Source organism: Artibeus jamaicensis, unplaced genomic scaffold (genome assembly GCF_021234435.1).
Source record: "Artibeus jamaicensis isolate MK-2021 breed Jamaican fruit bat unplaced genomic scaffold, CSHL_Jam_final scaffold_1964, whole genome shotgun sequence".
Lineage (NCBI taxonomy): Eukaryota > Metazoa > Chordata > Mammalia > Chiroptera > Phyllostomidae > Artibeus > Artibeus jamaicensis.
Genome location: NW_026522030.1, coordinates 39,001,822 through 39,018,128, shown reverse-complemented (window position 1 = coordinate 39,018,128; position 16,307 = coordinate 39,001,822). Strand labels below are relative to the sequence as shown.

General features: G+C 43.9%; 2 protein-coding genes across 3 annotated transcripts in view; both read left to right on the top strand.

The window, feature by feature from the left end:
• LOC119063988 (zinc-regulated GTPase metalloprotein activator 1A) overlaps positions 1–5,907 on the top strand; it is a 52,567-nt gene extending 46,660 nt beyond the window's left edge. Inside the window, exons 13-14 of one of the 2 annotated variants that reach the window (XM_053656477.1) lie at positions 3,012–3,141; positions 3,953–5,907. In XM_053656477.1, the coding sequence (XP_053512452.1) occupies positions 3,012–3,141; positions 3,953–4,023 (201 nt within the window). In that variant the 3' untranslated portion in view covers positions 4,024–5,907. The remainder of the gene's footprint in view (positions 1–3,011; positions 3,142–3,952) is intronic. The other variant, XM_037165569.2, reaches the window with a different exon arrangement.
• Positions 5,908–11,977: 6,070 nt separating this feature from the next.
• LOC119063983 (forkhead box protein D4-like 1) lies at positions 11,978–15,687 on the top strand. Its single transcript, XM_053656416.1, has 3 exons — positions 11,978–13,353; positions 15,055–15,177; positions 15,536–15,687. Exons 1-3 carry the CDS (start codon positions 12,039–12,041, stop codon positions 15,685–15,687), a joined length of 1,590 nt encoding a protein of 529 aa, XP_053512391.1. The 5' UTR covers positions 11,978–12,038.
• Positions 15,688–16,307: the final 620 nt, after the last annotated feature.

Genomic DNA, 16,307 nt, shown 5'->3' with positions numbered 1-16,307 from the left:
GATTTTATATCCATAGGAGCCAGTTTGTTAGATGATTTATTCTTCATTTCTGCAAATAAATATAAAATGAACTTTATTTAGATAAATTGTAATAGTTATCTAATCCATTTGTTGCAACTCATACAAAAACAAATTATTTGTTAACAAAATCTTTTAACTTCTCAGATTTTCCCACAAAAACTGAAACAAGTATAAAAATTTTTAAAGTAGAATAATCAGTAGAATTTGATATATTATATTTTATCATTTTGCTGTTTGATTTTTGTGATAACACTGAAACAACATTCTAATACATATTACAAATTTTGTCATTAGAAAAATATCAATGGGATTTACAGTTAAGACGCAGATGTAGATAAACATACTTCACCTCTGGGCACACTACAGCAAAAATTACAAATAGACCTCAAAGCAGATATCACCCAGATTCGTCAGAAAATCAAGCCCTGTGGAAGTCCAACAGCCAAGGATTTAAAGAACCCACATTCATCCAGATGGGTAGGAGGGGCAGAAAGGCACTGGAATGGACAGTCCCACATTCATGTGTGGGGAATAAAAATCAGAAGGGATACCTTGGGAGTGAACGATCCCAGCCCCAGACCAGACTACCCAGCCCAGGCTTCCAGAACTAGGACGATAAGTCCTTATAACTTCTGGCTGTAAAAACCATTGAGGGTTGGGTTGGCAAAAGAAACCCTAACAGGATTCTCAAGACACCTCTTAAAAGGCCCACAGTGGACTTGGGACTCACACAGACCCACTACCCTCTCTGATTCAGCACAGGGAAACAGCTAGAAGGGCACAAGTGGTATGCAGGGAGAAGGGGAGAAAGTGAAGTGACTGACAACTGGGCAAGTGCCAGAAGACAGATTCCTCCCAGGCAACATCCAGAGGCCAGGCAGTGGCATTGTTTACTCTCTGAGCCCTCCTGCACCCAGAGCTACAAAGCAGTGAAATAGGTTGCCCCACCCTGGCAATTACCTAAGGCTCACACAATTTAAGGTGACTTTTCTACAACAGACCACACTGTTAAGAAAGGGAGTCAGAGCAGCTCTACCTAATACACAGAAACAAACAGGGAGGCTGCCAAATTGAGGAGGCAGGGAAATATGGCCCATATGAAAAAATAGTACAAAACTTCAGGAAAAGAACTAAATGAAATGGAGATAAGCAACCTATCAGATGCAGGATTCAAATCATTGGTTATCAGGATGCTCAAATCATTGGCTACTACAATAATATAAAAAAAGACCCAGGCAGAAATGAAGGTTGCATTAGTAAATAAAGAAATAAAAATCTAAAGGGAATCAACAGAGGAGGGGATGAAGCTGAGAATCAGATTAACATGGAACATGAAGAACATGAGGAAGAAAAGAGCATTCAGTCAGAACAGCAAGAAAAAAAGAATTAAAATGAGGATAGAATAAGGAGTCTCTGGGACATTTCTAAATGTACCAACATCCAAATCATAGGGGTGCCCAAAGGAGACAAGGAAGAACAAGAAATTGAATACTCATTTGTAAAAATAATGAAAGAAATTTTGCCTAATTTGGTGAAGGAAATAGACATGCAAGTCCAGGAAGCACAGAGAGTCCCAAACAAGTTGGACCCAAAGAAGACCACATCGAGACACGTCATAATTAAAATGCCAAAGGTTAAAGGTAAAGAGAGAATCTGAAAAGCAAGAGAGAAGCAGAGTTAATCTACAAAGGAGTTCTCATAAGACTGTCAGCTGCCCTGGCGGGTATGGCTCTGGATTGAACACTGGCCTATAAACCAAAAGGTCACAGGTTTGATTCCCTGTCAGGGCACATGCCTGGGTTGTAGCCTGGGTCTCCATTTGGGGGCAAACAAGAGGCAACCCAATCAATGTTTCTCTCACACATTGATGCTTCTTTTCCTTCCTTTGTTTGTTTAAAAAAGTTGATTTCTCAAAAGATACTTCGCAGGCTAGAAGGGACTGACAAGAAGTATTCAAAATGATGAAAAACAAGGACCTACAATGTAGGTTACTCTATCCAGCAAAGCTATCATTTAGAATTGAAGGGCAGATAAAGTGCTTCCCAGACAGCATAAAACTAAAGGAGTTCATTATCACCAAGCCATTATTACACAAATCATTAAAGGGAACTGTATAAGAAAAAGAAGACCAGAACTACGAACATTAAAATGGCAACAAATGCACAACTGTCAACAACTGAATCTAAAACACAAACTAAGCAAACAAGCAGAACAGGAACAGAATCATAGACATGAAGATCATGTGGAGGGTGATCAGTTGGGAAGGACATTAGGGATAATGGAGGAAAAGGTGCAGAGATTAAGAAGTACACACTGGTAGGTACAAAATAGATGGGGATATTAAAGAACAGTATAGGAAATGGAGAAGCCAGAGAACTTGACTCATGCATGACTCATGGATGTGAACTGAGGGGGCATTGCTGGAAGGAGTGGTGGTACTGGGCAGAGGGGGACAAAGGGGAAGAAATGCAGAAAAGACAACTGTAGTAGCATAATCAATAAAATACATTAAAAAAATCAATGTGTACAGAAACTTTGTAATAGTTGGAGGCTTTAAGAAACGTAATGCACAAGTAACTAAAAATAAGTAACTTTAAAAAATTGTTTAAATCTTCACCCAAGGACTTTTTTTTTCCATTGCTCTTAGAGAGGAAAGGGCAGAAAGAAACATTGATGCAAGAGATAAGCATCAATTGGTTGCCTCCCATACATGCCTGGACCAGGGATTGTATGTGCCCAGACCAGGGATCCAACCCGAAACCTGGGCGTGTGCCTCACTGGAAAGCGAGCTGAGATCCTTTCAGTTATAGGAAGAGGCTCCTAATAACTGAGCCACACCAGCCAAGGCAGGAAATAAGTCATTTTAACAATATCTTTTTATGAGTGTATATTTTGAAAAGGAATAGGAAAAATTAATCCATTAATATTAAATGCTTGCTTTCTGCTTTCAAATTCAAATCAAGGCTGACTGATCCTTGTCCTCTGAGCAGGGGCTGGTGTCGGTCAAAGACAAACCACAGCAGATGATTGTCCAAGGCGTCTATGAGCTGTATGATGTGGAGGAGACCCCAGTGAGCTGGGAAGGTGACGCTGAGAGAATAAACCGATTGGTTCTTATCGGTAAGTTGCAAACTGTTGAATTTCTAAAGCAAAACAGAAAAAACACAGGGTCTGGCACAAATAACTCCTGTTTCTAATTACAAAATCATAAGCATGTGATTCTGTAACATAATACCACACTCAAGCACACCATGTGACATTCTAGGTGAAATGTTCAAATTAAAACTATAAATGATTACATCCATGTTATTACCCTACCAACCACACTCAAGCAGGGCTTGGTTCTGTTGGATTCTCTATATTTGAAAGGAATACAATGTGCTGCTTAAGTAGTATCAACCAATCAGAAGCCCTTTTGTACACCTACCAGTAAATGTATGGTTAGTGTATTTGTCTTAATCACATGATAACATCCATAAGAACTTGCTGGGCCTTTTTCTCTTCCAGCAACTTTAGTGATTAGTCCAAATGTCCATTGGGTTCTGAGGGATTTAACTAGAAAATTAAAGAAGGAATCACTCAGTTACTATTGTTTTTCACTTCTGAAGATCATCAAGAATTTAATGAAATAGAGAACAGGCTGACAGACACCAGAGGGGCGAGGGGAGGGAATTTCAGGGGAAAAAGGGAAGGATTCACAGGAACTCATGTGTAAAGGACACATGGACAACAACTAGGGAGGGGTGGGAATGGGAGGGAGGTGGGGACGGCTGGGTGGGTGGGCTGGGATGGGAGTAAAAGACAGAAAACTGTACTTGAACAACAATTAAGATTTTAAAAAATGCAAAAAATTTAATGGTCTGGATTTGGTAGGTCAGCTGTGTCATTTTAATAAACGTGGTACGGTCACACCATATTTTGTTCTCTGCAGGCAGAAATTTGGATAAGGATGTCCTTAAGCAACTATTTATAGCTACTGTGACAGAGACAGAAAAGCAGTGAACAACATATTTTAAAGAAGATCAAGTTCATCCATAATATTGGAAGCATTTCTTATCAAAAGGATCGGATGATAATATTAAAACTATGCTTCCTCCTGGGTGTATTTCAAGCATTCTGTTCTTTGCATTAATTCTGCTGTGAATTCCAGTGTTTGTCAAAATTATATTTTATAGAATACACAAGATATAGTAAATCAAAACTGTAAAACATTTGCTATTTATACAATAAAATATATCCTGTTTTTTAATAGACACTTCACAAAAATATCTTTCAGAATTGGCTTTCAAGTTTACGTATGCTGAGTTTCTCATCCATGGAGGTTACTGTTTGTAAATAATGACGGTAAAACTTATTTCAGCATTGTCATTTTCCTTTAGGACTTGCATAGATATAATTTTATTAACAAAAACATTTTGAAAGCAAATAATATCACTATTTTTATTAAATGAAATAAAAGATTTTTTCTGGCTAGACATTTATAGATAGAAGAAGTCTGAATCATATAAATTAATTGGAACTTTTTCTTATTAGTCCATTCTAAGCCTTACTGACAGTCAATGAGATTGAAATTTATTTAGAAGATTCTAATTGTAGAACATTTCATTTTAAGTAGATTTTGCTACTGGTATTAAATTCATTTTGGCTTTTTTTTTAACTTTTCAAATTTTTAGCATACAGTAAGTGATGAAGTACAAACTTTCAGATACAACTTCAGATATTTTGATAATTTAACAATCTTTACTTTTCTCCTATTCCTCTAAGAGCAGGTCAGCATTAACAATATTCAGATTGTAGGATAATAGCATTAGATGGAATTTAGAGAAGACCTTTCTTAAACTAATAGTTGTTAAACAATGAAAACTATCAAGATGGCATTTTGAATTTTTTTAGAATTTTAAATAAAGAACTACATATACGTATCTTGAATGGCTCCATTGTGTTTGGAGGCATGTTAACTGATTAAATTATCTACGCCCCCTTTCCCTGCATTCTGTATCGTTTATATATGACTTCTCTATATTCATCTGTCTCCTAAATCCATTATTTAATGAGTGGTTGAGAAAATACCCATATTTTGTGGCAGCATATTATGCACTAGAAAGTCATCTGATGAGTCATCTATTGAGTGAGACCTGGACTTTAGTTCCAGCTCAGCTACTTCTTGGCTGTGTGATCTTGGGCACAGTATTTTCCTTTGAGATTAGTTTCCTTGTTTATAAAGGGGACAGTGATAATGCCAACCGTTCAAGGTTCTCGTGAGGATTGCATAGGTTTATAATGCACCCAGCTCAGCCCCTGGCGCACAGCAGAGGCTGGGGAAATGTGTCTTCTTCCTAGCAGTTTAAACCTATTCTACAATTTACGTGGTCACAAGATACTGCACAATGTTCTTTGACACATAATTGATATGGATTCCTATCCTTTAGACCAGAAAGGGCTTATCATTGTCCTGTTGTGGGAGAAATACTTGAAGTAATACTAATCTGTACTCTTAAAATTCTGTACTTATAAAACTCATAAATGTTTTTTCCTTTCAAATGTGTTAATCTGTAAATATTTTTCATTACATATGTATTGCATGGATTCATTTGTGTGGTGAACGTGCAGACACTGCAGATGAAGTTGGTCTCTCCTGACCTTTCTCCATCCCTGTCACTTCTTAGGGGTGAGCGCTGTTGTCAGCGTGATGTCTCTTCTTTCAGACATCCCTTCCCTCACACACATTATGGCTCGTGTTGTTTCCCAAAGGGAGTTACTTTCCAGTGATTAAAGCTTTAAGCTATTTCTTCAGGGAACTTACAGATTTGCCATAAAATATACTCAAGGAAAGGTTTTATTTTTGTAATATGAAATATTTTCAATAAAACTTATATTGTAATGCAGTTTGCTTTTTTTTTTAAACTCAACAATTAGTCTTAGAGCTGCCCATGATGGTGTATATAAATATGTCTTATTCTTTAACTGCTGCATAGTTATAGTACTAGCCTAGAATACATTCATTTTAAAAAGCGTTTACTGCCCTGGCTGGTATAGCTCAGTGGATTGAGCGCAGGCCTGCGAACCAGAGGATCACAGTACAATTCCCAGTCAGGGCACATGCCTAGGTTGCAGGCCAGTTCCCAGCAGGGGACGCAGGAGAAGCAACCATGCATTGATATTTCTCTCCCTCTCTCCTTCCCTTCCCCTCTAAAGATAAGTAAATAAATATATTTTTTTAAAAGAATTTACTGAGAGCTTCCACTTTGCCCAGGTGTTATTAGTGCCGGGGCTGAAACTGCTCATGGCAGATAAAGGCCAGGTTCACATATTGCGTATGTTCTGGGGGAGGGACATAGAAGAGAATATGAGGTAGCCTAAAATGGTGGGTAAAAACAAAGTATGACTTTAGATTGAGTGGCCGTGGAAAGGCTGCCAAAGGAGGGTGGCTTTTAAGTTGAGACTAGAATTCAAAGGAGTTGATCATGCAAAGTGAGGGAGAAGGTTTGCAGAAGCCCTTGCGATGGGAATGAGCATGGCGTGTGGGAAGACCGGGAAGAAGGTAAGAACGCTCCAAGGAAAGAACGCCCAGGGGTGAGGTGGGATTGGAGCTGTGAGCTGGGGCCAGACTGGGTGCTCTTTATAGGAGACACGTTTGGATGGTTCGGAAAGCCCTGGGAAGTGAAGTGATGTGGTTGTGGTTGTGGTTGATGTGGCAGATGAACTCGTTTTCTGATTTTGAAATTACACACAGCGCTGCTGTGATGCGATGTGTCTTCTTTGTTCTTATGTGAGAATGTTTCCCCTGCCTAGAAACATGAGTGTGGAACCATGAGCTTCCAGGACATGCACACTTAAAATTTTTAATAGGTACTGACGAGTTGCTCTTCCAAATGTCTGTACATCTTTACAGTGGGATATGAAAGTACCTGTTTTCCCCAAACTAGCTAACACAATTTAACTTCTGTCAACCTGCATGGAATGATATATCGCTTTTAATATAAATCTTATTCTGTATGTTGATGTTGTTTATATATTCTTTTAAAGATGTATTGTCCTGTTCATTTTCATTTTCCCCAAAATGAAGTCTTTTTCAATGATCAGAGTCATAGGATAATCAGCACCTTCAGAGAACTTTGAAACTTGCCATAGATATCCTCAAAATAAGATTTTATTTTTATAATACAAATTGCTAACTAAAATAAAAAATGTGGGCCATTATTCTCCTTCCTGCAGAAGATTTGCAGAGTATTGATGATGGTGATCAAGGTCTAGGCATAGTTCATCCAAAACTGTAGCCTTCTGAGTGAGCGATATGGGATGAATTACAAATCTTTGAGCCTCTGCCTCTTTCATAAAAGAGAGCTAACAACGTAGATCTCTGGATTGTTCTAGGGATTTAAAGCAGCCTGGATACAGAATCTCAGTAAAGGTGAATTCCCCTTTTCCAGCAAGACCTGACTTAAAAAAAAATTAAAGCTTTTGCACACCTTCTTAAAACATGGTTCTTTCCTAGGCTTTCCACAGCTTTAGTGAAAGAGGCAGGAACATTTGGTACTGAATTTAAGATAGCTGTAAGAAGGGTCAGTACAGGGTATGGAGGAAGACCAGGTGATTGAAGAGGTCTAAAATTCCTCGGTCCTGAAGTTTGAAGAGAATTATCAACAAAATAAACCTAACAAGCTTTTATTTAAACACTTAAACGGGCTTTGTTGCTTGCTACAAATTGAATAATTTGGACTACTAAAGTAATTGGGAAAACTGTATTTTAGATTATTAGTTCTAGAAAAGCCATACATTGTGGAAGTAGTGTTGAAAGAATTTTGACTTTGCCTAGCAACTTGAAATAGTTTGATGAGAAAGATGCACTATATTTTTTCTCAGTATTTACTGTCGGAATCAACTTTACCTTTTAATTGTTGACGACCAAATTGCCTTCAATTTTCAGAGTAAAATGTAGAGAAATCAGACATCATCACCCTTCCTGTAGATTAGTTTAGAATGGTGTGTTTTTCAAACAAGGATTGTGTCTTCTGAATGTTAGAAAAGAAGTAATCAAGTATTAGTTACTGAGGGTCCATTATGCAATAGGTCCCATGTTAAATGTGGTTGGAGACAACGTTAAAGCTTTTGATTTTTAAAGCAACACTAAAGAATTGATGGGGCCAGACAATAAGAGTTTCTTTTTAAATTTATTTTTATTTTTAAAATTTTTAAAAGAGATTTTATTTCTTTATTTTAGACAGAGGGGAAGGGAGGGAGAAAGAGAGGGAGAGAAACATCAGTATGTGGTTGCCTCTTGTGTGCCCTCTACTGGAGACCTGGCCTGCAACTCAAGCATGTGCCCTGATTGGGAATCAAGCCAGGGACCCTTTGGTTCACAGGCAGGCACTGGATCTGCTGAGCCACACCAGCCAGGGCAGCTTTTTTTAGAGTGACGTGCTATAATGGAGTCTTTTCAAGGCATTGAATTTAGTTTTCATTCATACAGCTCTTTGTTTTTATATTGAAATATTTTGTATAACAACTTTATTTGGATATAACTCATACACTGTAATTAATATACCTTGCTTTTAAAAGAAACCCTGTATCCATTAGCAGTTATCCCCAATTGTCCCCTGCTCTTATAAAAGCAACTACTTTGTTTCTTTGAGTGTCTGTTTTGGACCCCTTTCATTTATTATAATGTTTTCTTGATCCATCATGTTGTAGCATGTATCAGCACTTTGGTCCTTTTAATTGATAAGTATCCAGTTGATGGATGTTGAAGTTTTTACTTTTTGGCTATTATGTCCATTTTTTCCATGTTTAATTTTTTGAATTAATAGATTGTATTTTTCATAACAGTTTTAGATTTACAGAGAAATTGAGTAGGCAGTAAAAGAGAGCTCCCCAACACACACACACACACACACACACACACACTCACAGAGTTAACATCTTACAACGGTGTAATTAGTGCATTCGTTACATTAGTGACCCAGTATTGGTGCAGTATCATTAACTGAAGCCCACAGTTTATTCAGGTATCCTTACTTTTAACCTAGTGTTTTTTTTCTTTCCCAGGATCCTATCCAGGCTTCCATGTTACATTTAATAGCCGTGTCTTCTTAGACTCCTTTGGCTGTGACAGTTTCTTAGACTTGACTTGTTTTGGTAACATTGATCGTTTTGAAGGAAGTGCTGGTCAGGAACATAGCACGCTCCTCCTTGGGAATTTGTGTGTTCTCCTGGTTGGATTTCGGTCTGGGGGAGGAAGAGCACAGAGTGCCGTTTTCTTCACGTCATACCCAGGGGACATGCAGTCAACACGATTTATGCCTGTTTGGTTGACTCATCACCTGGTCACCTGGCGGAAGCGGCATTTGTTAGGTTGCCCACTGTACGGTTAAGGCGCTCTTTCCGCCTCTTCCCACACCGGGCTTCCCGGAGGGAGGCCCCTATGTGCTGTATGCGGTAATGCAGGGGAGGCAGTCCTCTTGCGGGGCTGAGTATCTGCCTAATTCATCTGGAATTCTTCTGCAAGGGAGATTTGCCTCCACCCCCCACCTTTATTAATTCAGTCATTTTTATCACTGTGGACACATGGGTATTTATTTTATACTTTGGGTTATAATCCAATATGACTTCATTTTGTTGCTCGAATTGTCCCAGCCTTGGCCACTGGGAGCTTGTTCAGTTGCTTCCTGTGTGCCCTTTGACGCATCTCCAACCGCCCTACCCTCCCCCGCCCCATCCCCCTCCCCACCCCCTCCCCACCCCGCCCCCATCAGTGGGGTTTTTTTCCCTGATGGTGTTCTTCCTTTTCTCCTTTCATTTTTTAAAAAGATTTTATTTATTTCTTTAGAGAGAGGGGAAGGGAGTGAGCAAGAGATGTAGAGGAACATCAGTGTGTGGTTGCCTCTCACGTGGCCCCCACTGGGGACCTGGCCTGCAACCCAGACATGTGCCCTGACTGGGAATTGAAACTGGTGACCTTGTGATTCACAGCCCTGAGCTCAGTCCACCGAGCTACACCAATCAGGGCTCTCCCTTCATTTTTAAATAACCCCAGTCTCAGTAGAAGTTGACTCTAGGAAAACTAAATAATACTCCCTTCCCCAGATGATCTTGATTTCTATGCTGACGCAAGAACCGTGCCTTACCTGCAGGGGTTGAGAGGGAGACACCTGGGAATGCGGCCAAGTAAGACACCTGTTCTGCCCTCCAGTTTAATTTAGTAGATCACACAAGTGGTAATTGGTGGATTCGGGATTTAAAGACAAATCTATTAGGCTCAAACCCTGTTGTTTCTCTTCCTTCAAACTACATACAACTGGGCAGCCTCCGATTAGAGGGTAAAGACCTCACAAGAAAGCTGTTTTCAAAATTTTATCATGAAGGCACCAGCTACCTTAAGCTACTTTTTATCCTGAAGGCACTAACCTACTTTTTAGTCATATTTTGACCTTTTAGCTGGCTTCTGACTTCTGATTGAAAAGTCATCATTTTACAAACAATAATGAGAGATTTACTATGCGACAACCAGTGGCGAATACAATATCCTTTTATGCTGCATGGCTATTAGATGCCACCTCAAATTCCTTGTATAGTGAGTATATACTATGGCTTATTATGTTACCATAAGATCTCTATTTATATAACACATCGTTACAGTCTACTGGACCACTGCTTTGCCCTCTGAGTGGATTAAATGTAACCATCCAAAAATCTTGTCACCTCCGAAGACGTCAAGTGAGTAAAGGAGCCCCCTGCCCTGCGGCTCCTTCTCCTGTGTGAGTAACAGATGCCAGTCCCTGACTGGAGCTGCAGCCTCTCCTTGCCTCACTTAAGTTTTGCTATTAATAAAAATGCTTGATGGGAATTTTAGGGGGGTTTTTTGAAAGAAACATGGGGGTGGGGGAAAAGGAGAGAGGAGCCCCTCGCATCCTGGGCGCATCCCTTGAAGTGGGGCCACTTTGTGAAAACAGGATATTTCAAACTAGGTGTGTACTGGTTACTATGAGGCAAAATCGTTTTAGTTGGCTGTGGCCATTAAAAAAATATCACTGATCACTCTAGCATAAGTACATTGCTTTATGAAACCCATTTTAGTTATACAAGTCTGTATATGCATGCTTGTTTTGTAAAATGCATTTCATACTGTGGTTAAATGTTGAAAGAAGGCGGGAATCACGGGGAAGGGGACTTCCCTCTAGCCCCCTGGCTTTCCCTCCACCCTGCGCTTCCACAATTTAATGCCAGGACATTTCAGCCTTTTCTGAAAACTTGAGTCTGGAGAACTTCTGGGGGAGATAGGGTGGGTAGTAGAAGACATGAGGAAACAGCTCTTCACAACACCCTGAGTTTGGGAATATAGTTAAAATATTTATAATAGCTCAGTTAATCGTTCTGAATAAGGACAGAATCCACCAGTGCAACTGGGTGATGAACCAGCTATATGAAACATGAAGCATGATTTTACTTTACACATTCGCTGACAAACACTATGTACATTTCATTGCCCTCCATCCTCCAGGAGGGAGGCTGGTTACCGCGGTGGTCGTAGATTGGCGGGTGTGATATTTTCCTACCTCCCTTCTATTTGGCAGTTTTGAAAGTGCATTAACAAAGCCTGTGTAACTCCGGGCGCGCCTGGCTGGCCAACCTGAGTGAAGCGTCTTCCTCAGTGGCGGGTGGGTGTAAGGAGGAGGAGGAGGAGGCTGCAGGCTCTTCCCAGATCGGCTACTGCGCAGAGGCCCCTCTGCATTGGACTGCGTGGCGAGGAAGTGGGAGCGCTCCGAGGTAGGACAAGAATGGTATGAAGGGGCGCAAGAGTCCACCACGCAGGGACTCGAAGAAGCTTTAGTAAAAGGCAAAGCGCATCTGTGCTGCACTTGGGTATTGCAAAGAAGGAGAAGCCAGAAGTAAAGAACATCTAAAGAGTCACCACGAACATTCCCACTTCTTGGATCACCCTAACCCTGGCATCCAGCCCAGCCCGCTGCAGGGCAGGTGAGCGGCCGCCACTCCCCAGCGGCTGCGGGACCTGCTCCTCCATGAACTTGCCGATAATCGAGCGCCTTCACTCCACACCGCAGTGCAGCTTCCCGGGCTCCGAAGGGGAAGCCTGTAAGATCGATATCCAGGGAGAGGAGGAAGGTGAAGACAACGAAAAGGAAGAGGACAACGTGGAGGACGAGGAGAGCCCGCAGTTCCTGGAGCAGCTGCACCAGCCCGAGCCGCAGGGGGCGCAGCATGGCACGGGAGCGCTGTCCTGGGAGCGCCCGGAGAGCAGAGGCTGCCGGAGCGACTCTCCCAAGTTCGCGGCCTCCACGGGATCTGCGGGGACCTGTGGCGATGCCCCGCAGCCAGCGAAGCCCCCCTACTCCTACATCGCACTCATCACCATGGCCATCCTGCAGAGCCCGCACAAGCGCCTCACGCTCAGCGGCATCTGCGCCTTCATCCGCAGCCGCTTCCCCTACTACCGCCGCAAGTTCCCGGCCTGGCAGAACAGCATCCGACACAACCTCTCGCTCAACGACTGCTTCGTCAAGATCCCCCGAGAGCCCGGCCACCCGGGCAAGGGCAATTACTGGAGCCTGGACCCCGCCTCCCGGGACATGTTCGATAACGGCAGCTTCCTTCGGCGCAGGAAGCGCTTCAAGCGCCACCACCCGCCCTCGGGAGCCCACCTGCACCACCCCTTCCCCCTGCCCGCAGCGCCAGACACCCCGCATGGCCCCTACGCGAGCCTGCTGCTCGGGTCTCCAGCCCGGCCGCTGGTGTCCGGGGCCTACCCGGCCTCCGCTCCCGGGAGCCGCCCGTGCGCTTTGCTGCATCCTCATCCCCTTCGCTACCTGCTGCTGTCCGCCCCTACCTACTTGGAGGCACCGGGGAAAGTGCAAAGCACGGTGACCCCCAGCGGCTCCTCTGGAGCGCTGCAGCCCACCACGGGCTCCGGGCCTTGGGAGGTGGCCAAGGGGCTGGCGTCACGGCCGGGAGGCGGATGCACCTCCTTTAGCATCGAGAGTATCATGCAAGGAGTCGGAGAAGGGGGAACAGGAACCGCCCAGAGTCTGTCTCCGACTCCATGGGGCTACTGTCACCTGCTGCAACGCTCGTCGTGCCTGTTGCACAGCCAGGCCACTGTTCCCTTGCTCCACGTGCCTGCTGCCACCGCATCCGCTGCTCGGACAGTGTTGCAGCAGCAACAGCAGCAGCACCAGGACTTGGCCAGCAAAGGCGCGCTGCTGGGCCAGCACCTATCCGCGGCTGCGCTGCTGGGGTGTCAGCCCGGAGCAGAGGGCTCCAGGCCGAAGTCAGGTGGCGAGGGGACCTGGAGAGAAGAGGGAGGGCAGGGTGACACCGGTCCGTCTCTCCCAGCCGCCTGTCCTTGAATACTCACTACACCTTGCACAGCCCAGACTAGGTGTCTGCATTAGCATTCCGCAGCAAAGCAACCACTAATTTTTGTTCGCTTGGAAACATTTACAAAGGCAAAGTTGAGTACTGTTTCCTTAGACGACACGAACGTCAACCTCACATGGTGTCAAAACTCACCTTTTCCAGCCTCCACGTGTGGTTTCTTGGGCGTTTCCGATTTGCACATTTCCAGAGGAATGATGAACGTGAGTGGGGCATTTTGTTCTGGTGTGAAAAGAAAAACAAAGATACAATGTGCAGTGCACACCCTGTTTTCCCATTTTCTCTCCCTGGGAACTGCCAGTATTATCCCCAAGTCCAGTACAAAGTGCCCATGTCCTTTATGTCTTCCTGAAATTGATGTGTATTGGAAGTAGAATCTTAATTTCAGAGCACTTATCTCTGATTTGTATCTCCAATGTGCCCACTTCCATGGAAAGGTGTTAAAATTAAACCCAGCTATATAAACTAAATAAAGTGCTAAATCATTATACGACACCGTTTTATATTACTTCTCACTATTCGCTTTCTAAATTGAACTTCTTTTAGAATTCGTTCTTTCCTCCCAATTAAACAATTTAGTTTACAATTTTATTCATTATAGGCATCAGAAACAACTCATTTTCAAAATTACTTTTAAAACTTCCAAATATTTGAAGTTGAAAAGACCTGTCTTTGGAAATATGGGGTTTAATATATATATAATCTATAGAATAAAACAATTGGAGGAAATGTAAATATAGTCTCCATTTATTTTTTATCTTCCTAAAGATGTTTTTCTTCTGAATAATTTGGAGGACTATTCGAAATCGATTTGGAAGGCCAGTGTTTGCTGGGTATGGGAGGAAGGTGTTTTTTTTTTTTAAAGATATATTTATTTGTGTATTTTTAAAGAGAGGGGAAGGAAGGGAGAAAGAGAGGGAGAGAAACATCAGTGTGTGGTTGCCTCTCACATACCCCACACTGGGGACCTGGCCCACAACCCAGGCATGTGCCCTGACTGGGAATCGAGCCAGTGACCCTTTGGTTCACAGGCCGGTGCTCAATCCACTTAGCCACACTAGCCAGGGCTGTATTTTAAAAACCATTAGAACTTCCAAAACGAAGGCCCAAAGAAAAAGATTGTATCAAAGAAGCATTCATGTCGTTACAAAATGAACTGTAATTCATTTACAATTTTAAAAATTATCTTTCTAGGAAAGTGACTTTAGGGGCTCCTGTTCTGTCTTTTTAAACCACAAAGTAACTTCTTTTTGTTTTGAAAAGAGTTAATTTCTGGAACGACTTTGCATCCAGAAAGATTTCACTGTACTGGGCCTCAGGTGACTGGCTGGAAGGGAAAGAAGACCAAGATGCCATCATGAAATACCCCGCCAGAAGACGCAGATTTCTCGAGACCTTCCCCGCTCTTGAACAAACTAATTTCCCCCTCTCTCCTTCCCTTCCCTTCCCTGCTCCTCCCCTCCACTCCTCTTATTTTTTTCTTTTTGTTTCTTTTCCTTTCCTTTTCTTTTCAAAGCATTACTTTCAGATTATTTTTGGAAGAAGTCACTCTGTCAATGTGAAGAAGTTCCCCGCCTCGGCCCCGAGGGAGGGATGATAGACACAGGTATGTACAGCCGTCTAACTGGTCCATTCTCACTCCAGCTTCTCATCTCCACCCCACCACTCGGAACTTCTTCGGCACCTTCTGCCCGCAATCCTTACCTCCTCCGGGTTTGGTGGTGCGATTCCAGAGACGTCCTGGAAAGCTGCCAAGCCCGACCTTTGGTAGCGGCTGGGACGCAGAAGTTCGGAGTCTGCTCGCTGCTCCGCACCTGCAACCTTCGTCTGCGTGGCGGCGCCGCCAGTCCCACGCGTTAGGCTCCTATCTTAGGCTGCAAGCGACCCTCCCCAAACCTCTTTCTCTTTCCTCCACCTCTCCCTCCTTGGGCTTTGACCAGTCGTGAACTCAGTCTGTCTGACACTCCGCTTTAAGATCGATTTAGCAAATTCTCCAGGTCTGGGCCAACCGAAGAGTTTGGAAAGAAGCCGAGAATAAAGGGAGCCGGTTCACATTCCAATTCTCCCTTGCCCTTCGCGCAAAAACATCTCCGGGCCCACATTACTTATTTTATCCGGTCCACAGACGTCGTTCGGGCTCCAGGTGGAGCCTCCTGCGACCCCCCGAGGCTCTCCCAGCGGGGCGCGTCTCGCAGGAGACGGCTTGTTCTCTTTCCTGCCATTGCCCGAGGCCAGACCAGTACAGCCGCCAACGCTGGTGACTGCGGGTCATCGTAACCTGCCTCGAGCCGGCCCCCAAGCTCCTAATCTTTAGCTAATGAAACTATATCGAATGATGAATTTTCAGGAAAAACCTCAGTTCAGTGGCAGAGTAAGTTAAACGTCGTTCTCCAACCGAATGTGGCGATTCGGTTACACCTGGCCAAAGCGCGGCCACCGCGTGGGGAGGTCCGGTCTTAGTGCGGCCCGAGCAAACCGCTGATGAAGTCGAGAACTCCGCAGGCCCCTAGACAGGGAGGGTGGGCGGCGGAATGTGGACGGGCGGCCTCGGGCTCAGCGTGGTGACCGGGCCGGGCCACGCAGAACACCAGGCTGAGGCTCTGGATCCCGGTGGTTCTGCACAAGGGCGTCGCGGCGCCTTCGGAGTCCCGAGTTCTGCTCACCCTGGTGCTGGCCTCTGGCCGCGGCCTCAGTCAAGAGCTCCGGTCCATTTAAAATCTGCGCAGACAGGGTAACGCCGCCCCCGAACTGCCTGAGGGGATCCCGTGCCTGCGGTGGTTCCCGGCCGTCCGGCTCATCGTCTTGAGGCCAGAAAGCTGACTGTGTCCAGAGCCTCCGGGAGGAGCGGAGCCCGAGGGCCTGGGAGGCTCAGAGAGGTTGGGGCGAGAGCAAGAGGG

What these genes read in the sequence shown, in the direction of transcription:
- LOC119063983 (XM_053656416.1), top strand. Translation starts at nt 12,039, where the DNA reads ATGAACTTGCCGATAATCGAGCGCCTTCACTCCACACCGCAGTGCAGC. An exon ending in GGGAGGGCAGGGTGACACCG is followed by an intron (nt 13,354 to 15,054) that starts GTCCGTCTCTCC and finishes TTCTCACTCCAG; the next exon opens with CTTCTCATCTCCACCCCACC. An exon ending in GCTGCCAAGCCCGACCTTTG is followed by an intron (nt 15,178 to 15,535) that starts GTAGCGGCTGGG and finishes TCCGGTCCACAG; the next exon opens with ACGTCGTTCGGGCTCCAGGT.